General features: G+C 38.8%; 1 protein-coding gene across 3 annotated transcripts in view; it reads left to right on the top strand.

Moving 5' to 3' along the window:
- LOC126174971 (MOB kinase activator-like 2) overlaps positions 1-22,330 on the top strand; it is a 355,251-nt gene that overhangs the window by 309,031 nt on the left and 23,890 nt on the right. For all 3 annotated transcript variants that reach the window (XM_049921443.1, XM_049921442.1, XM_049921441.1), the window contains exons 2-3: positions 7,903-8,066; positions 8,333-8,429. In XM_049921443.1, coding sequence (XP_049777400.1) covers positions 7,903-8,066; positions 8,333-8,429 — 261 coding nt within the window. The remainder of the gene's footprint in view (positions 1-7,902; positions 8,067-8,332; positions 8,430-22,330) is intronic.

Raw genomic sequence — 22,330 nt, 5'->3', positions numbered from 1 at the left:
GCCTCTGACGATTGTCTGATTGAAGGCATATGCGGTATTCATCGGTGAAGAGAATGTGATGCCAATCCTGAGCGGTCCATTCGGCATGTTGTTGTGCCCATATGTATCGGGCTGCATGGTGTTGTGGTTGCAAAGATGGACCTCGCCATGAACGTCGGGAGTGTAGATGCGCATCATGCAGCCTATTGCGCACAGTTTGAGTTTTAACTCGACGTCCTGTTGATGCACGATAAGGATTATTCAACATGGTGGCGTTGCTGTCAGGATTCCTCCCAAGTCATAATCCATAGGTAGCGGTCATTCACTGCGGTAGTAGCCCTTGGGTGACCTGAGCGAGGCATGTAATCGACAGTTCCTGTCTCTCTTATGCCCTCCATGTCCGAACAACATCGTGTTGGTTCATTCCGAGACGCCTGGACACTTCCCTTGTTGAGAGCCCTTCCTGGCGCAAAGTAACAATGCCGACGCGATCGAACCGCGATATTGACCGTCTAGGCATGGGTGAACTACAGACAACACGAGCCGTGTACTTCCTTCGTGGTGGAATGACTGGAAGTGATCGGCTATCGGACCCCCTCTTCGTCTAATAGGCGCTGCTCATGCATGGTTGTTTACATCTTTGGGCGGGTTTAGTGAAATCTCTGAACAGTCAAAGGGAATGTGTCTGTGATACAATATCCACAGTCAACGTCTATCTTCAGGAGTTTTGGGAACTGGGGTGATGCAAAACTTTTTTGATGTGTGTATAAGAAATGTACTATACTTGATGCAAAAAATTACCCATGTGTAATTTTACAGTTAACATAACGGCTTTGTACCCGCTAAGGGAATGAGAAACATTCGTGTAGCAGCCTACTACGAACGTGGATAGATAAATGACAAAAATAAAGTAAATAAAAACAATAATAGTGTTTCGAACACAGGATGCAAAAGCTCAAATGGTTCAAATGGCTCTAAGCACTATGGGAGTTAACATCTGAGGTCATCAATCCCCTAGACTTAGAACTACTTAAACCTAGCTAACCTAAGGTCATCACACACATCCATGCCCGAGGCAGGATTCGAACCTGCGACCGTAGGACAGCAGCGCGGTTCCTGACTGAAGCGCTTAGAACCGCTGGGTCACAACGACCGGCGATGCAAAAGCGAGACGTCGCGACGCTAGCCACTCTGCCATCTGTTGGGCTGAGCTTGTCGCGCGCTAAAGGGCATCTTAATTGTGTCGAAAACCTTGGCGATCGTTTTCTGAGAAACAGTGGAATATCTACGGATAAGCCGAGACACATGTACGCTGATTTTGGCTCCTCTTCCATTGTACGAAGTTTCTGGATAATCGGGTAGTGCAAAAAAAAAAAAATTCAAATGGCTCTGAGCACTTGGGACTCAACTTCTGAGGCAATTAGTCCCCTAGAACTTAGAACTAGTTAAACCTAACTAATCTTAGGACAGCACACACATCCATGCCCGAGGCAGGATTCGAACCTGCGACCGTAGCGGTCTCGCGGTTCCAGGCTGCAGCGCCTAGAACCGCACGGCCGGCGGGTAGTGCCACTTTCCGTGTTCTCCTTGCATAAATCAGAAATATCCGGTCATTATACAAACGTAGAGATATTGGTGGCCGTTGCCAAGAGAGCCTGGGTTGCATCGTAATCTGATATTTAAATAAAAATCCTATCAGACAGCCTTGAAACACAGCGGCCCTTTTACACACCACAGATAACCAAAGCGAGAGAAATTTCACTGCTGCCCCACGACGCAAGGTGAAGGTAGAGCACTCTAGCTGTGAAAGCAGGCGGAAACGATGAATGACCATGGGGTAAGTACCTCTGCCGAGCGAGTCAAAGACCGTTGTTCTCCCCATCCCACCCCTCTCATAAAAAAAAAACTGCAACAAGATTCCATGTTTCAAAATTCAAATGGTTCAAATGGCTCTGAGCACTACGGGACTCAACTGCTGTGGTCATAAGTCCCCTAGAACTTATAACTACTTAAACCTAACTAACCTAAGGACATCACATCCATGCCCGAGGCAGGATTCGAACCTGCGACCGTAGCGGTCGTGCGGTTCCAGACTGTAGCGCCTTTAACCGCTCGGCCACTCCGGCCGGCTCCATATTTCACATCGTGTGGACAGTGGTCCGGCTGCAGATCCAAGAATAATATAATAATAATAGTGCTGCATCAGTTTTGAAAACTGCAGCGTGGGTGAGCTCTGAACTCCCAGCTCTGCTGTCTTAACATGATACAGCACCAGATAGTTTTCGTGTGTGATGCCGTAATGAAAGGTGCGTAATGCAGAACTAAAGATTAATGTGTTCCAGTGTATTATACAATACACTGATGAACAATGAATTAAATATACTTTCCTAGTAAGACGTAGCATTTCACTTCCGACCTGAAGGCGGAGATTGATCTCTCACTAACAACCGACCGCTTACGGTCATTGATCAGAAGAGGGCCAAGACACGGACGTTCCTCGCGGCAGCGTGCCAGATATGTTGTGTAACACTTACGTCAGGTGACTTAGGGATCAGCTACGAGCTCCATGTCCGTGGAACCACTTGGACACCATCCAAGAGCGCTGAGGCTTTACATTGTCTTGCCGAATGCTGCTAGTTGAGACCATCTGAACGACCCTGGTACACGAGTATCTCCGCAGTTTAAGCTAAGCCTCGTTCGCAAGATGATTTAATCGCTACATGTGCTCTCGCTAGTTTCGTACCCGCAATCAGCGTGAAATTAATCACCCAAGGTGTCCTTTGTGCGTTATTAGAGCGTGTTGTGGTTGTGTCTGCTCCCATACTGCAGTGTTTAGAGGTACCGTTTGGTTGTCTTGAGTACTGGCATTTTCAGTTCTGTGTGTAATTAAGTACTGTGTATAATAATAATGTGAAACACGGATTGCAGGAGCTTCGAAGTTGCTTGTTCAAATGAAACGCAGCATAACTTGGAAACAGGTTGAGATGGATTTGCGTTCTCTGACATCGGCAGTTTCTGTCATACGTGAAACTGATTCACATTTAAAAGAGTGAAAATCACCTCCGATCCCTGTTAGTCAGGTTCTTTTTAACACCACCGTTCTTACGCTGTGTAACATGGTTAACACGCGTTGGATAGCTGGCGTTGATGCGCCGAATAGTCGCGCAACGCCATTGACAGTGTGGTCGTAGGACTGTCGAAACACGCTTATTCCTTTGTACTGTTAAGACACGTCTCCTCGTTGAACCATTTTGCTGCGCTGATTCCATACAACCAGCTGGCACATACATACCACTGGTATCAGTTCTACTCCACCTACCTGCAGCGTTCCAAGGTAACCGTGCTCTTTTGCCGGAGTGACTAATATTTCGTTCAGTGAGCTTGTGACACTGTCACTCAACCATTTTCGAACTATTAGGGACTTCAGAAAGAGCAGACTTCAAGAATGTGTCACAAGCGTACACCGTGGATAAACGTTGGCAGAGTGAGTACGTTTGCAGGCGCAAGCTTTTTCACGGCGCAACACGAGCGCTGCGCCCACGTGGTAAGGACGGGCCTCGCGCGTGGGAACGCCGCGGCGCCTGCGGAGATTGCGGGCATCGGCGCGCGGAGCGGCAGTCTCTTTATCTTTCCCTGCGCACACGCGCGGGAGTCTCAGGGCGCCGCTCTGTCTCTCCCGGCTGCACGCGGTCGACTACTGTACCCGCCACGTCACAAATCCGCCTGGCCATTTAAACTGCCACAACGCGAAGGATAGCGAAGGACGAAATTTTATTTACTGCTAACATAAACTGTAGTAGGAAGTAATTACTGGGTATACGGAGTGAGAAATTTAGCATGCATAACTGCCATCTCTGGCAGCAACAGTGAATTCTATTCAAATGAGAAATTATTATAAACTAATCTTTATAATATTTTTTATGAAGGAGGGACGTTGCGAAGTTGCAATACTTTGAAGGAAAAAAAACCTTATAAAATTCGAAGTTTTCAATGCAGTGTAACTGAATTTGGCACCATTGTCAAGGAATATTATATCGATACATAATGATTTTTCATGCTTGTTGAAGTTAAATGTTTTTAATTATGAAGTTTTTTCAGAAAGATGAATACAAATGTTCCTTTCTTGAAAAATCTGTCAGAACGAAACTAAAGTATTTTTTGTACAAATGTTGATATACCACTATTACAAATATTGGTGTAACAGAATATTAATACATTCTTTCGCTAGCTTTTTACAGCTCTGCAAATTTCTGTAAAAAAATGTACAAAATCCTAGGGCTTTTCTCTTATATAGATGCCTTACTATTGTAGTAAATGAAAATTCCTTCCACAAAATGTTTCACTAGAGTATTGACTAACTGAATGCCAAACTTTAAGCTCTGTAATGTCAATGATTTGCCAGGAAAAGGCACATAAAATTACCAAAATCTAAGTACGGGAAACACGAATCGAAGATTTGACGGTCGACCTGAATTGAAGGTTTGACAGTCACGGTATTAGGCCTTACCTTATCTCGGTGCAATTGTGTAAGCTGTATGCATTCTCCTCTTCACTCTAAAGCAGTCTTATCTTTGCTTGTCTTCTTGGGTTAACCTGATTTTCAAACTGAGGAATAATAATTTCAGCTGCATCAATTCTCCTGTTATCAACTTTCTTCAGTATTGACAATTTGAAATCTCCTGGATTAATTCGTAGCCTCTGTAGAATCCGTAGTTTGCGGAGATTAGCACAGTTAAAAACTAAACGAGCATCGCATGCTGCAGTTTTGTCAGCAGTTGTGGAAGCATATGTTGTCTTGGGGCACAGTTTTCCTATCAGAGAGTTGTAACTTTCATTATGATTTTGAGTTTCTCCATCACACTCTTTTGCAGATGTTCTGGATTTGCTAAGTACCGAAATATTCCCCACATTGTGACTGCAAAAAACTGGAAGAAACCACCACAGGAATGATTAATATGAGGAAATGCAGAACCAGAAAGGGGCACGGACCTGTGCAAGCTTTGGTTAATTACTATTTTGATCACATTTTGGAGTGGAGTTGGAATGTAATATTCAGGAATTGAAATTTCAGAACCATGTAATGAATGAAGTTTCAATAAAAAAAATTGGCTTTAGTAATAAAGATATGTCATTCTCTAGTATACCGTAATTAATACATCATAGTGACTTGCTAGTCATGCACACCAGTCTCTTGGCTGTCCCTGACAGTGTGGGTGAGAGATTTGAAAAGCATGTTGGCCATGACAACATACAAAAACCCTCTGCACCATGGTCTCTCCCGGCTTATTGACTGATAAAATCAAGGAGACCTCTTAGCTACAGGTCTTAACACGTTGAAATGTAATGGCTGCTGTCCAAATTACTGGATACATGAACCATACACGATTGTGTTTTGTACTCACTGGCACCCTATGACAATAAATCGAGCAATCTGGCCAAGTTCCTTCTCTTCAGACATTCTGTATGCAGTACTGGGACTTGACAGAAAAGACGACGTAGTGCCATATACCACCACTGTCGGCAAGCCTGCCACTTCTGCCATTTCAAGAGAATCTGCAATAATAATCGCTGTGCTGACTTGTCGAATTCCAACACATTGTGGTGGACGTTTTGCTCTCTGTCATGAGGCGTAATGCAAAATACTCACAAACAACCAACATTCAAATGCAATTTCCGAGTGAAAGATCCTGTGTAATCTTTCCTCATTCACAGAATGTAGATGGTGTTACTTATGCCTACATGTGAAGTTGCGCTGGCATGCTAATCGTTTGCAGTTTACACTAGCTGGTGGTAAACCACTTAAAGACAATGTTTTTGAAGCTTTTTATCAGAATGTGAGCTCCATTTGTACTACAGTATGTCCGTGAAAAAGGGAAAGTTCGGTCAGTCTTGATTCTGGCCAAGTCACTGAAAGTGAAAGCTACCCAAACTTGAATAACAATACAATGAACTATGTTCTCCCTGAACCACTTTTGGTACATTTTTGTTCCTTGTAATCTTATTTACATTGTTATTAGTAGGTTGTGTTTGCACATGTTTTGGTTCATTAAATTGTTACACAGGGTATTTAAAGTAAGTGTTTGATATTCTTACAGGAGAGGATGCTGATCAAAATCAGAAAAAGTCCTGTAAGTATATAATCAGTATCAAATACTTTCTGAGATATAAGCCACATGTTAAGATACCAAACCAGATGTGAAAAGTTTTCTCTCCACAACACAATACACTATAAAGTGGCTTGCAGAGTATAGATCTAGGTGTAGATTGTGTAGGCACAAGGTCCCATTTTCATTAGTAAAACACAGGCGGAACTAGAATGCTCGATAAACATTTCTGACATTTATTTTCTGCATGTCTTGGTCAATCTGTTAGTGCTGTTATTTCTTGTAGAATTGCTTAATGTATTTGAATACTTAGACATATTATGTGAGAGTAGAGAAATATACCTAAGTCTTTCTGTTTCTTTATCATTTAAATCATTGCCAGGCATCTGTTTTGCATGCCAATACCTTGTCAGATGTCACCTGAGCTGTATTCCCATTTTTTTGGTGTCAGATATCGGCAAAGTCAGCTCAGTTGCAGTTGATGGTTTTTTAAAACATTTTCATTGACTTTTGTTTGGTCATTTCATTCCTGCAGCCTTTATTGATGGCCTTCTTAGCCTTTTGGAGGGAAGACAAAATTCATCTTAAATCATGGAGGGGTAATGGTTTATTTGAACATGGCATTTTTTTTGTACTTGGACTTTCATTATTTTCTTCATTGATCTGCTGGGGTATACTATATGGTAAGACTAGCCTGTTTCTCTCCATTAAAGTTTGAAGTAACCCAAGAAAGTCTTGATGTTCTCGTCCCAAAGTTGGCCTGTTTTTTTATGGGTTTTGTCTGTTGTAGGGAGTACATGAGCATTGATCTGGATGTACTTTGTGTTGTCACAGCAAAGAATCAGAACATTACCGTTGAACTGAAGCTTTCTTATTAGGTTCAAAAGCAATGTCAACAATCGGTTTGTTTTAACCTACCTTAACTGCTTTTATTCCGTTACAAATTGCCTAGGGAGATACCCAGATACCTTATTTCTTGATCTTCTAGTACTTTTCTGTTTGTTGGTTATCTTTGTCAACTTTTACTTTGATAATTCTTGAGCATCTAGTTAACATTTGTGTGTTTGAAAGCAGTATGAGGTGCAGGCTAATATAAGAAAATGACCTGTGTGCACTCTGGCAGGGTCCTTTGAACAGTTAGAACCAGGGATAATGTGTTTGTGTAGACAACTTTCTACATGGCTTGATTATTTGTAAAGGTATAAGTTGGATCACGCAATTCCAGTGACTAAATGGGGGTTGTTAAATCCCCGAGCTTGAAGGCAATTCCTCCATTTTATTCACCATCAGATTGTGAGATTATCTTCTGCATTCAAACCTGATGACCACCTTCATCTTTCATCTAGGTAAGGGCGAGGGATACTAATAGTCTACTACTGGCCAAACCAGCTGGTGGATACAGTAAGATGTTAAGTGAACCATTGGCCCATCATTACTTTTCATTTTTTACTGTTTTGTGTTGTAACTGCTGCTATTTTTAAAATATTGAAGGATTTTTTTTGAACCACTTTCCTATGATGATATCTATATATTTGGCTTGGTACAACAAAATACCAGTATATTATTGTTTTGTTACATTTAAGTTCTGTAAAATTTTCCTTTCACATTATACACATCAACAAAATGAAAGAAAATCAATACGATCAGTCTTAATAAAAGGCTGCCATTTTCTGGTTGTTAATAGGATAACGCACTATATCATTTCTTCTACATTGTGTCTAATAAATGTTCATGGTCCTGATGTGTGTGAAGTTTTGGAATTGGTTTATGAGCTCTGTACTGCCATCGGATATTTAAAATTTTGTCATCTGTGTTACAGGAAAGCCCGTCGGAAAGATAAAGAACCATCAACCCCTAGTGCAGATGATCCAAAACTTTACCTCGAAGAAGCGCTCCTTGAGCGAAAGTTACCTGATATTGATCTGAGAGTCTTGGTGGACCTACCAGCAGGAGTAGACTACAATGAATGGCTAGCTTCCCATAGTAAGTTGTAATCTGTTTTAGATGACAGTAGACACAACTACTATCGTAAAAATATTTTAAAGTTTATCTAGTGTTTGGAAATTCCTTATCAAATATAAAATGATTTCAAATTTACTTTTTTGTTTGTGGAAGCAAAATTATCCAGTGTAGATTTTAGATTATCATCTCCAAACTGATTAAGCAAACTACTTGTATTTCACAAATAATTATATTTTTGAATACCTCGAAGTATGGTTGTTGTAAGTATCTGTTCTATTTTGTTTCAGCTATTGCATTTTTTGATCATATAAATCTTTTATATGGAACAATATCAGAATTTTGTACAATGTCTGGATGCCCAGACATGACTGGTCCAGGTTACAGGTAAGCTGACGGATGCCTCAGATGATAATCTAGTTCATCATACTTACATCTTTGAACACTGAAAATTCTTGACACATTGGTTGATATTTGACTAACACCTTACCTGACAGCCAAAGCTTTGTAGAAGTATATACAATGTGTAAAACTTTGCTTCCACGTTTTTTTTTTCCCCTACATTTGAGGCTTTGATGGAACAATTGGTTACACATATATCATTCAAATTATTTTCCATTGCTGGCCACTACTTTCTCCCATCTTTTGGGCAGTGTACAAATCCAGCGTCGAAAAAATTGTTCATCTTTTGAAGCGATCCACTAATCGATCCAATTTGTGACTTCTTCATGAGATCGGAAGTGTTGGTCAGCCAGGCCATGCACCATTGATCTAAACAGGTGATAGTCAGAGGGAGCAGTGTCTGGAGAATACGGCAGGTGGGGTAGGACTTCCCATTTTAACGTTTCCAAGTACATTTCGACCTGTTTTGCGACATGGGGTCGAGCGTTGTCATGCTGCAAAATCTCTTTATCGTGCAGCCATTTGTCTTTTAATGCTCTGCTCAAATGCATTAATTGGATTTGATAACGGGCACCAGTGATTGTTTCACTTGGTTTTAACACCTCATAGTACACGGCACCGAGCTGGTCCCACCAAATGCAGAGCACGATCTTGGAGCCATGAATATTCTGTTTGGCCGTCGACATGGAAGCATGGCCAAGATATCCCCATGTTTTTTTGCCTTTAGGGTTATCATAATAAACCCATTTTTTGTCTCCAGTCTTAGTACAACGCAGAAATCCCTTCCATTTTTGCCTCTGAAACATCTGTTCACAAACACACAAACACCGTTCAACGTCTCTTGGTTTCAGCTCACACGGGACCCAAGTTCCTTCTTTCTGAATCATGCCCATAGCCTTGAGACATTTTGAAATGTCTCTCTGTGTCACTCCCACTAATCGTGCCAATTCTTCTTGAGTTTGACACGATGCTTCACTCGGCAATATCTGCAATTCTGCATCTTCAAAACCATTCTCTCTTCCACCACTATGCCCGTCTACAACGTTAAAATCACCGATTTTGAAGCATTGAAACCACTCAAGTCACGTTCTGTCACTAATAGCGTCCTTACCATTCGTACTTGAGAGCAGTCAATGAGACTCAGCCGCTGTTTTCTTCATATTGAAACAAAACAGTAACACCTCCCGTCAATGATGAGAATTAGGCTCGTAAACTGACATTTTCAATCAAGAACAACTTTATGATGCAGACACAAATCGACTAATGTTTGAATGAAGTTATGTTGACCGAGGTCCAAGCTAACTGTCTGACATTTGCGATCTGTTTCTTTCGACCACTACTTACCGTTGTCGCCACCTATCGGCAAATGGCTGAAGCAAAGTTGTACACTTTGTATACTGTACATATATTGTACATATATTGTATATTTTCTGATCATATTACTTGTATGTGAAATATGTAGTGTCACTGTCTTCCTTACATAATTTGCAAAAAAAAGCAAGCTGTTTAAAGTGATAGTCACTATGTGTATTGTTCTAAATGGTATTTCTTTAAGTGTGTAAAACTTTTCCTTTCAGTTATTTTATGTTTATTTGAAATACATTAATCCAGGCACCATATGCCTTTAAAATTAATGTATTGTAAAGGTTTTCAGTATGTTGCATCTTGTAGCTCTCATATAATTAAGGAAAGACATTTTCAGTTGTTTGCCCCAAAGCCATTAGTTATTTATTAGCTGACTATTATTGGCTGTTGCTCATTTTCAAATGCCACCTATTGTAGAGAACATAATGTATGAGTGGATTCATCAAATGTGGATAATCCAGTACGATTAATATTATGATCCATATACATATTTTATATTTTGGATTTACTTGGTGTGAACAGTTCTATTCATAGTATCACTCTTTAGATGTGCTTCAGATGTACATCCAAACATGTCATAATTATTGTAGTTCTGCCTTGGTGTAGTATGTACGACTAACTTATTTATCTTAATTGTGGTTTCTTCATTATCCATGATCTGTTCCATGCAACAATGATATTTCGTATAAAATGGAAAATTTGGTCTTGTTGGATTTCACTGTGTATCATACTGGCTTCTTTTTCATTTGCAGTATCATAAATTTGACTGATATTGACACAAAGAATTTTATTATATGCTCTTATTTAATCTCCGAAATATTCAGTTTAGTATGCAGTTGTATTACTGTCACTGCCTTTTTTCAGTGTGACACACAATGTTCCATCATATTACTGTCGTGCAATGACTTTTTATTTTATTTGTAGCATTATTTAAGAGGGCAAATAGTACTTCATTTGTATTTCAGTGGAATCTACATACAACAGTATTGCCGTGCTGTTATAACTGGACTTTTGGTGAAAGTTTGTAGTCATAGTTGGTGAGTGATTAATGTAGGAAGTTATTAAAATAAAACATAGTCAGAAATTTAATGCTCTTTTTAACTAAAAATAGCAGTATATGAAAATAGTTCTGAAAAAATCTGATTTTAAGTTCAGTTGGAAGGTTACTAATTTAGCAGACCTTGTCCTTAATAATAATTAAATGAATTTGTCACCAAAAGAACTCAGATATAATTAGTCAAAAAAGCAGAGCAAAGCAGCTTAGCTAGCAAAATTGCCAACATCATAGATTCTTGTATGACATAATATGAAAAGAGAAAATGGTAACCAAAAAAAAGGAACTACAACATTTGTACAACATTAATATGAAATGAGATGCACATAACATCATAGCATTACAAGCATGCAAAGGTAATATGATTGTTTTGATGAAGAAACATTAGTATATAAATAAAACAATAGAATTCTTTAAGTCTCACACATATAGATAAAGGCCCCACAAACAGATTCCAAGAATTAATAAAAAGAGTAATCAAGGAATCTGAACTTGTCTTAACACAAAAAGAACAGAATAAGTATATAGTCATTAACCCCCTGTGCTCCAAGCTAAGAACCCAACGAAAAGTACACTAACCAGATGTCACAATTAGACTCATTGTAAATTATATAAACAATCTTGCATTCTTAATTGAGAAAAAGCTGAACAAAATCATATGCAACAATTACACATACAGTACACAGTATACTCAAAAAACTTGATGGGATTAATTCTTAGAGATTAAAGACACAAAAATCCCAGATGACAGTACATTCTTTTCTTTGGGTGTAATTAATATACACACAGTTGTGCCCATTGATGAGACTATTAGCGTAAAAGAAAACCCTGGAAATGCACACACATATCAGAAGCATAAGTTCAAGAATTAGTGTAACTATCAATGGTGATACTACCTCACAAGTATTTTAGCTTCAGTGGCTAAAATACTCTCACAGGAAACTGATCTTGTGATGGCTAGTTGCCTGTCAGCTACACTAGTGATTTAGATTTCCAGACCACCTAGAAAATAAATTATTTGAGAATCAAGACCATTGGAAAGGAAAAGTAAAGTACTATCTAAGGTACATAGGTGATTTCATCATTTTATTTAACTGATCAGTAGTGGAAATTAGCAGCTTCCAACATTTTGATAATATGCACAGAAATACCACCTTCACAATCATACATGAACTCAATGACAGCATTAACTTCCACAATTTACAAGGAGCCATAAAGAAGCATATTTTAGAACAGTACTAGGTCAAATCACACAGTACGCTCTAAGTAATACTGTGTAAAAAGAAATTAAATACAAAATGAAAAAAAATTCAAAGACAAAATCACCCTGACAAAGACTGAAACAAGAAAGATAGATAAATTTGTGGCACTTCCATACTGGGCACATGTATCAGACAGGACAAATTACACATTAAAGAAAGAAAATCACAAAAAGGGTTATGCATCAGTAACACTAACATCATTCTTGAATCATAATCATTATGGAGTTAACAAAATCGAATGCAGTGAATGTAAATAGGCCTACATTGGATTGACAGGCAGAACTTTTGAAACATTATATAGAGAAACACAAACATAAATGAAAATAACCTTTCTTCTTTCAGCACACAACCCAGAGAAAATAAAGACTCCTGTCAAAATATTGGGAGAAAATTCACAATTTTAATAATGCCACCAAAGGCCAATTAATGGACGTTTTAGAATAAATAAAAATCTACTTTCATATGGCTAAGCACCCAGAACAATTGTTAAAAGAATAAATAGAATCATGCAGCAAACAGTTCATAGAAAATTTCAATACCTCCATAATCACATATAAATTGGACCCCATCCTACGTTAATCACTCACCAAATATCTGACCACAGATTATTCACTGAAAAACCAATTAAAACAGCAGGACAGTACTGTCTTATGTAGAAAAACAAATTAAATAATATGTCTCCACTTAAGCAATGGAAAAATAAAATGATAATTTATTGTACAACAGTAATGTGATGGAACACTGTGTCCAACACTGGACAAAGCTCGTAATACTAATACAGTCACAGAGCCATCAAATTTATGACAACACTTGCAAAAAATAAGCAAGCATGATATACAGTGAGCTCCAGGAAGAACAAATACTGCATTTATGATATATTGTTGTAATTTGGATCAGATCATGCTGAATAATGAATGTACCACAATTAAGGAAAATTTATCTTGTGCTCATATGCTGACATACTACAGGTAAGGTATAACAGTGACATGTTTGAATGCAGATCTGAAATACATCTAAAGTTTGATGACATAAATAGAACTGTACATGCCAATTATATCCCAAATACAAAATAGGTAGGTACTTACTGCCTGGACCATAATGTTACTGATACCTTTATTATTTACATTCAATGCATCCACTCATAAAATTTCATCCTCTGTAATAGGTTGCTTGTCAACATGGGCAAAGCCTGAAACTTATCAGCCAATAAATAAATAGTGGCTTCGGTGCAACCAGTTGAAAAGATCTTTTCTTAAAAGTTAATGTACTGAATAGTACCTACATATCAACTAAAATTGTACGAGCCAGTGGTGCTGAAAGGGGCATAATAGTTCAGAAGGGAGTGACACCGGGCTGCAGATTATCTCGCCCCCCATGTTATTAAATATGTACCTTCAGCAAGCTCTAACTGAAACAGAACAGAAGCAAGCACCAAAGGAAATGAAAGAGAAATTGAAAAAGGGATAAATTTCAATAGAAAAATAAGAACAACATGGTTTGCTGACGACATTGTAATTTTGCCAGATGAAATATCTTGAAACATCATTTGAAAGGAATGGGTAGTATCTTGATAATGTAAGATGAATATGAATAAAAATAAAACAAGGGAAATGAAGTGTAATTCAAGTAAATCAAATGAGGCTGAGGGAATTAGATTAAAAAATGGGATACTAAAAGTAGCAGACACAGTTAGCTATTTGGGTAGCAAAACAACTGGTGATGGTGATGAAGTAGTAAACTACGTGGACTGGGAATAGCAGCAGTTCATCAGAAAGAGAAATATGTTTATTCCAAATATAAATTTCTGTATTTTCTGTCAGTATTTGTTAGAATGTAAACCTTGTGTTGAACTGAAACATGGATGAATAACAGTACAGATAAAAAGAGAATAGGAGATTTTGAAATGTGATATTATAGAAGAATACTGATAATCAGATAAATAAATCAAGTGACTAAGGAGGAGGTATTACATGGAATTGGGAGAACAAAAATTGTGGCGCAACTTGGTGAAAATAAAGTGTACATTGATAGGACCCATCATTAGGCATCAAGGAACAATTAATTTGGTGATGGAGGGAAGCGTAGTGGGTAAATATTGTAGAGGGAGACCTAGGCTTGACGATTGGGTAGTTAAAGTAGATTTAGATTGCATAAGTGTGCATATGTGTAGAAACTTGCACAGAGTAGACTAGTGTGGGAGAGCTACTTCATATTAGTTTTTGGACTGAAGACCACAACAACAATTGTAGCTATTTCCAACTCCATTGTTTGGCAAGGATTATGTTGGTTTACACACAGCCTGGGGTTATTCCTATACTACTTAAAGACTTCTTTTTTGTACAGACGCCAAAAAAGTGGTAAGCAATGTTCATAAAACTATTATTGGCTGCTTAAATATTATTGACTGGTTTTCTACAAATGGTCTTGCTCTCAATTTTAAAAGGACACAAAATATTCAGTTTCGCATATCTATAGATACTACACCAAAAATAAATGGCATTGAAACTTCAAAATACTGAGGTGTCCATATTTATAAGAATTTAAACTGAAAAAGCACATTTTGGAACTCTTAAAATTTTTAAGAAAGGAAGTCTTCATTACTAAAAAACATATAGTAAGAATAATGTGTGGTGCTCACCCACAATCATCTTGTATAAGTCTGCTTAAGGAGCTGCGATTCTGACTGCTGCTTCACAGTGTATTTAGTCCCTCGTGAAAGTTTGTTGTAAATCCTCTACTACAGTTCAAAAGGAACAGTGCTGTACATAGTTACAATATCAGAAGAAAAATGACATTCATTAGTCAACATTAAGATTGTCTTCAGCACAGAAAGGGTTGCACAATGCTGCAATAAAAAATTTTCATCACTTATTTATTGATATAAAACATTTAGGATGGAATGTAACAATATTGCGAAAAGGACAGTTGCTACTCACCATATAGCGGAGATGCTGAGTCGCAGATAGGCACAACAGAAAGACTGTCACAAATAATAGCTTTCAGCCAGTAAGGCCTTGTATGGCCTTTGTCAGAATTAGACTGCAAACACACACATACACACTCACACAAACACAACACACACACACACACATGACTGCAGTCTCAGGCAACTGAGGCCGCACTGCGAGCAGCAGCACCAGTGCATGATGGGAGAGGTGTCTCAGTGGGAGTAAGGAGGAGGCTTGGGTGGGGAGGGGGAGAGCTGATCGGATAGGCACGGCAGAGAGTGACGTACTGTTGGGGAGCATGGAGGGATGAGGTGGAAAGAGAGTAGAGCAGCTATGTGCTGTCAGGAGGTTAGATGGAGGGAGTGGAGAGGTGGGAGAGGGGAGGGTGAGACATCAGAAGAGGGGAGAAGTAAAAAGACAGTGTGCGATGGAGGAATGAGGGCTGTGTAGTGCTAGAATGGGAACAGAGAAGGGGCTGGATGGGAGAGGACAATGACTAACGAAGTTTGAGGCCAGGAGGGTTATGGGAACATAGGATATATTGCAGGGAAAGTTCCCACCTGCGCAGTTCAGAAAAGCTGGTGTTGATGGGAAGGATCCATATGGCATAGGTCGTGAAGCAGTCATTGAAATGCAGGGTATCAGGTTTGACAGTGTGCTCAGCAACAGGGTGGTCCACTTCTTTCTTGGCCACAGTTTGTCGGTGGTCATTCATGGAGACAGAAAGCTTGTTGGCTGTCATGCCCACATACAATGCAGCACAGTGGTTGCAGCTTAACTAGGTGACATGTCTGGTTTCACAGGTAGCCCTGCCTTTGATAGGATAGGTGAAGTTTGTGACCAGTGGCGGTGGTGGGAGGATGTATAGGACAGGTCTTGCATCTAGGTCTATTACAAGGGTATGAGCCATGAGGTAAGGGGTTGAGTGGAGGGGTTGTGCAGCAATAGGTATTGTAATTGTAAACTGTCGAAGCTGCATTGGTAAAGTAGTGGTACTTCAAGCGCTGATAGAAAGCACCGAAGCTGAAATCGTTGTAGGTATGGAAAGCTGGCTGAAGCCAGAGATAAATTACGCCAAAATTTTTACAAAGGCACAAGCGGTGTTTAGAAAGGATAGATTGCATGCAACTGGTGGTTTGTCACTGTTAGTAGTAGTTTATCCTGTAGTGAAATAGAAGTGGATAGTTCCTGTGAATTATTATGGGTGGAGGTGATACTCAACAAACTAGCTAGGTTAATAATTGGCTCCTTTCATCGACCTCCTGACTCAGCAGCATTAGTGGCAGAACAACTGAGAGAAAATCTGGAATAAATTTCACGTAAGTTTCCTCAGCATGTTATAGTCCTAGGTGGAGATTTCAATTTACCAGATATAGACTGAGACACTCAGATGTTTATGACGGGTGGTAGGGACAAAGCATCGAGTGACATTATACTGAGTGCACTATCCGAAAATTACCTTGAGCAATTAAACAGAGAACCGACTCATGGAGATAACATCTCGGACCTACTGATAACAAACAGACCCAAAATTTTCGAATCTGTAAGCGCAGGACAGGGGATCAGTGATCGTAAGGCTGTTGCAGCATCCCTGAATATGGAAGTAAATAGGAATATAAAAAAAAAGGGAGGAAGGGTTTATCTGTTTAGCAAGAGTAATAGGAGGCAGATTTCAGACTACCTAACAGATCAAAACAAAAATTTCTGTTCCGACACTGACAATGTTAAGTGTTTACGGAAAAAGTTCAAGGCAATCATAAAATGTGTTTTAGACAGTTACATGCCGAGTAAAACTGTGAGGGATGGGAAAAACCCACCGTGGTTCAACAACAAAGTTAGGAAACTACTGTGAAAGCAAAGAGAGATTCACTGCAAATTTAAACGCAGCCATAACCTCTCAGACAAACAGAAGCTAAATGATGTCAAAGTTAGCATAAGGAGGGCTATGTGTGAAGCGTTTAGTGAATTTGAAAGTAAAATTCTATGTACCGACATGACAGAAAATCCTAGGAAGTTCTGGTCTTACATTAAATCAGTAAGTGGATCGAAACAGCATATCCACACACTCTGGGATGATGATGGCATTGAAACAGAGGATGACATGCGTAAAGCTGAAATATTAAACACCTTTTTCCAAAGCTGTTTCACAGAGGAAGACCACACTGCAGTTTCTTCTCTAAATCCTCGCACAAACGAAAAAATGGCTGACATTGAAATAAGTGTCCAAGGAATAAAAAAGCAACTGAAATCAGTCAACAGAGGAAAGTCCACTGGACCTGACGGGCTGCCAATTCGATTCTACACAGAGTACGGGAAAGAACTTGCCCCACTTCTAACAGCCGTGTACCGCAAGTCCCTAGAGGAACGGAAGGTTCCAAATGATTGGAAAAGAGCACAGGTAGTTCCAGTCTTCAGGAAGGGTTGTCGAGCAGATGCGCAAAACTATAGACCTATACCTCTGACATCAATCTGTTGTAGAATTTTAGAACATGTTTTTTACTCGCATATCATGTCATTTCTGGAAACCCAGAACCTACTCTATAGGAATCAACATGGGTTCTGGAAACAGAGATCGTGTGAGACACAGCTCGCTTTATATTTTCATGAGACCCAGAAAATATTAGATGCGGGCTCCCAGGTAGATGCCATTTTCCTTGACTTCCGGAAGGCGTTTGACACGATTTGGCACTGTCGCCTGATAAACAAAGTAAGAGCCTATGGAATATCAGACCAGCTGTGTGGCTGGGTTGAACAGGACACAGCATGTTGTTCTCAATGGAGAGACGTCTGCAGATGTTAAAGTAACCTCTGGCGTGCAACAGGGGAGTGTTATGGGACCATTGCTTTTCACAATATATATAAATGACCTAGTAGATAGTGTCGGAAGTTCCATGCGGCTTTTCGCGGATGAACTGTAGTATACAGAGAAGTTGCAGCATTAGAAAATTGCAGCGAAATGCAGGAAGATCTGTAGCGGATAGGCACTTGGTGCAGGGAGTGGCAACTGACCCTTAACATAGACAAATGTAATGTATTGCGAATACATAGACAGAAGGATCCTTTATTGTATGATTATATGATAGCGGAACAAACACTGGTAGCAGTTGTTGTTGTTGTTGTTGTCTTGAGTCCTGAGACTGGTTTGATGCAGCTCTCCATGCCACTCTATCCCGTGCAAGCTTCTTCATCTCCCAGTACCTACTGCAGCCTACATCCTTCTGAATCTGCTTAGTGTATTCATCTCTTGGTCTCCCTCTATAATTTTTACCCTCCACGCTGCCCTCCAATACTAAATTGGTGATCCCTCGATGTTTCAGAACATATCCTACCAACCGATCCCTTCTTCTAGTCAAGTTGTGCCACAAACTCCTCTTCTCCCCAATTCTATTCAATATCTCCTCATTAGCTATGTGATCTACCCATCTAATCTTCAGCATTCTTCTGTAGCAGTTATTTCTGTAAAATATCTGGGAGTATGCATCCGGAACGATTTGAAGTGGAATGATCATATAAAATTAATTGTTGGTAAGGTGAGTGCCAGGTTGAGATTTATTGGGAGAGTCCTTAGAAAATGTAGTCCATCAACAAAGGAGGTGGATTACAAAACACTCATTCGATCTATACTTGAGTATTGCTCATCAGTGTGGGATCCGTACCAGGTTGGGTTGACAGAGGAGATAGAGAAGATACAAAGAAGAGTGGCGCATTTCGTCTCAGGGTTATTTGGTAAGTGTGATAGCGTTACGGAGATGTTTAGCAAACTCAAGTCGCAGACTCTGCAAGAGAGACGCTCTGCATCGCAGTGTAGCTTGCTGTCCAGGTTTCGAGAGGGTGCGTTAATGGATGAGGTATCGAATATATTGCTTCCCTCTACTTATACCTCCCGAGATCATGAATGTAAAATTAGAGAGATTCGAGCACGCATGGAGGCTTTCCAGCAGTCATTCTTCCCACGAAACATACGCGACTGGAACAGGAAAGGGAGGTAATGACAGTGGCATGTAAAATGCCCTTTGCCGCACATTGTTGGGTGGCTTGTGGAGTATAAATGTAGATGTAGATGTAGATATTTAAGTATCTTTTAGCCACTTTCATTTGGCAAATCACTGCGACAAGAGCAGTGCATAGTGTAGTTAGAGAGTACAGGGCTGTACACCAAGCAGTTTCAATTGCAGAAATGACATGAAGATGTCATATTTCGTGCTTCATACTTAACTGAAAGTTCGCTAACAAAGTGGGGGAAAAACTCCACAGGTTTCGAGATGATGAGTCTAATGTTCCCTCTGCGAGTTGTCAAAAGTTTATGACTACCACTTGACTGTAATTTGTGTGAGGGTACTCACTGATTCACAGGATCAAATGTCTTAAACAAATCTGAACAACTTTGACTCTAATCAAGCACTGGGGTCTGTAACATCAGCATGCAATTAAGTTCACCAGCTGATTGTACAGCTGATATTAAACGGACATGAAAAAATTCCATGGTGTACTGAGTGCTCGTTAATTTTTTCAAGGTTTCACAACTGGTTTGATAAAACCATTTTGCTGATCTCAGTGTTACAAAATCACAGCAACTAGATGTTCTTATTTTGAACCGTGAAATGAATTTATGGCTATGTCACATTCAGTAACACTCCTAACAAAAATAAATTTATCATTTCAGTTAACTTGACAGTCAGGGTTGAATCATATACTTCTTAACCACGTGTTGTTGTAAATTAATCCATGAATTTGTCATATGCTCTCTTTGATTCACTTACCAATATTCTGTTTTCTATTATTACAATATTACTGCAGCCTGGACACTCTTTTCTTATATACTTCATTTATTACCAACAGTGCTACGTTTCCAATATTACTGATTTCACGTACTGGTTCCCTTTGTTTTGTGTAGTTTGTTATGAAGTACTACAGTTTGATGTCCATAAATAGAATGTACGGGTCCTTCAAATTTTCTTTTAATTTGATAATTTTTTATAGAAGCTTAAGATCTTTGCAGTTGCCTTGTTTTCTTATTGTTTTTACCACATTGTGTGCCTTATTAAAACTATGAATAAATATTTTGTACTTTTCATTAACATCATCTGTCTCGTACCATGGCTGCCAGTCTATGTGTGCAAGAACCTTGTTAACACTGTGTGGTGCCGTATATTGATCTGTGGATTGAGTTCTGTGGTCATACAGATCATTTTCAGTAGTTCTAACTTCTGATTATTTCCTTTTTAAATGTGCAAGAACAATGTCTATACATATGTGCAAAAATCGTGTTGTGTCAATGTCAAGCATTACAAAAATCCTTATTATTGTTACTAATCATCATTAGCCATAAGAAGTTTTTCAGTTACAGTATCTGTACAATATATATACAATGCTCCATCTCACATAAGCATGAAAACACAAATTGGATAATCGAGTTCAATACAAACACTGGAGTTATTGTTTACCAGATCCAGTAAGTCAATAATACAGTATAATATCGGAGTTTAAAAGTGTCTAGATGTTAACCCTTAACATGGCATATATTTACTTTTTGACACAGCCTGGGATGTGGGATGTTTTCTACCCAGTCATAAAAAACAGTGCTCCTCTGGCCAATATGTATATAATGATTGACAACTTAATGAACTTAAAAGTGAATTATTGCAATAGTGACCAGTAAGATTACAGTTGTTAATTGTTTGTGAGTGAACATAAGCTGTGCTGAAAGCATACTGTTACCTTCACAAGTTCAGGAAACTATAGTTTGTCTTAACCTAAAGAAACACAAAACAGGAACACAAAGAATAAGATTGACTGAAATAATATTAAGAATGTCAAATAATAAAGAATAATACAGAAAATATCGTAGATAAGAACCCCATTGTTATGAAAGGTGTGTACAGAACAACCTCTCTTTTTTCTTTTTTCTTTCTTTTTTCTTTTTTTCTTTTTTCTTTCTTTTTTCTTTTTTTCTTTTTTCTTTTTTTTTCTTGTTTTTTTCTTTTTTCATTCCCATGTGGACATTTCAAACCTCTTGCGTATTATAGTAAGTTATCCTGACATGTTGCTGAAAGATTTTTGTTCAAGATATCAGATATACTTACTTGACTCTGCCATAGAATGTGGCTGTTGAGCATGCTTTTAGCAAGATGTGGTTCTGTTAACTGCTTTGGTAGGGACTTAATGATATGCTTTCTTCTGATGTGGATGAATGGCCAAATAAATTACTTATGTATTCATGATAGAAACATTCAGTAGATAGTCCAAAAAGTGCAAGAGGCCATCTATGAGTTCTGTGGTTGCTAGAATAGGGGATGGGTGGTTGTGAAGCCCCACAGTTTTCAGTTTTTCTGACATTGTGGACAATGATGGGTAGAGTGTACTGCAATTTCAGATTGAAGTCAGGGACTGGGTTGTTAGCTAAACCCCATTCAAATTCCAACTCTCTTTGATTATCATAACAAAGAAATTTACAGTTTAACAAAAGCAATGAGAAATATATTCTGGGTTTTATCTCACAAAATGTGGCAAAATCCCGCAGTGCAGGTCTTTGCTCCATTTGAGATGAACATGAATAAAAAGGATGGTTGCATAATAAAAATACTTTAAATAACCCTTTGTAATGTTGTTGTATTGTAGCAAAGCTACCCAACACAATACTGAACTCAATATCCCACAAAGTTGAACATACTGCTTAAAAATACTTGGGCGAAAACAATACTTTCTTCTTCATGAAAGGAGGGTTAGTAGGGTAATGGAAAGACTTCAGTGTCTGTCTCTAAGCTACCTAGTTACCTAGAAAATAGTGTACTTTTTTATGTCCTCTTAAAAAGTCATTGCATTGTGGAACCATGCTGTGTTCATCCCTGTGGATTTCAACATTTTCGTTATCTTCAGTGCCAATGAATAACTCTTTCTATGCCCCAGTAAATTTGTAGGCTTCTGGAAGTTTTTTATTATTGTTGCACTCACACCTTCATAGCCTTCCAGCTGGTATATTGAAATTATTTTGACCGCAAAGAATTGGAATCAGTTTTAGATTCCTCCCTGCACTTGTACTACAGTGAAGTCATTGAGTGATTGGCTCTTGTTCCTTTTCTTCGGATATGTCTTCACCAAATAGTAAGTCCATATTTATATCTGAGCTACTATCATGAAATGAAAAGTTTGAATCTAACTGTGTAGGATAATTAACTGGCAGTTTCACTTCTTTTCTTCTTCACTTTTTTTTAAATTCATGTAATGACATCTAGTTTACATCATTTTGTTTCTATAGTA

Source organism: Schistocerca cancellata, chromosome 3 (assembly GCF_023864275.1).
Source record: "Schistocerca cancellata isolate TAMUIC-IGC-003103 chromosome 3, iqSchCanc2.1, whole genome shotgun sequence".
Classification (NCBI taxonomy): domain Eukaryota; kingdom Metazoa; phylum Arthropoda; class Insecta; order Orthoptera; family Acrididae; genus Schistocerca; species Schistocerca cancellata.
Note: the sequence above shows the minus strand (reverse complement) of the source record. Positions and strands in the feature narration are given on the sequence as shown.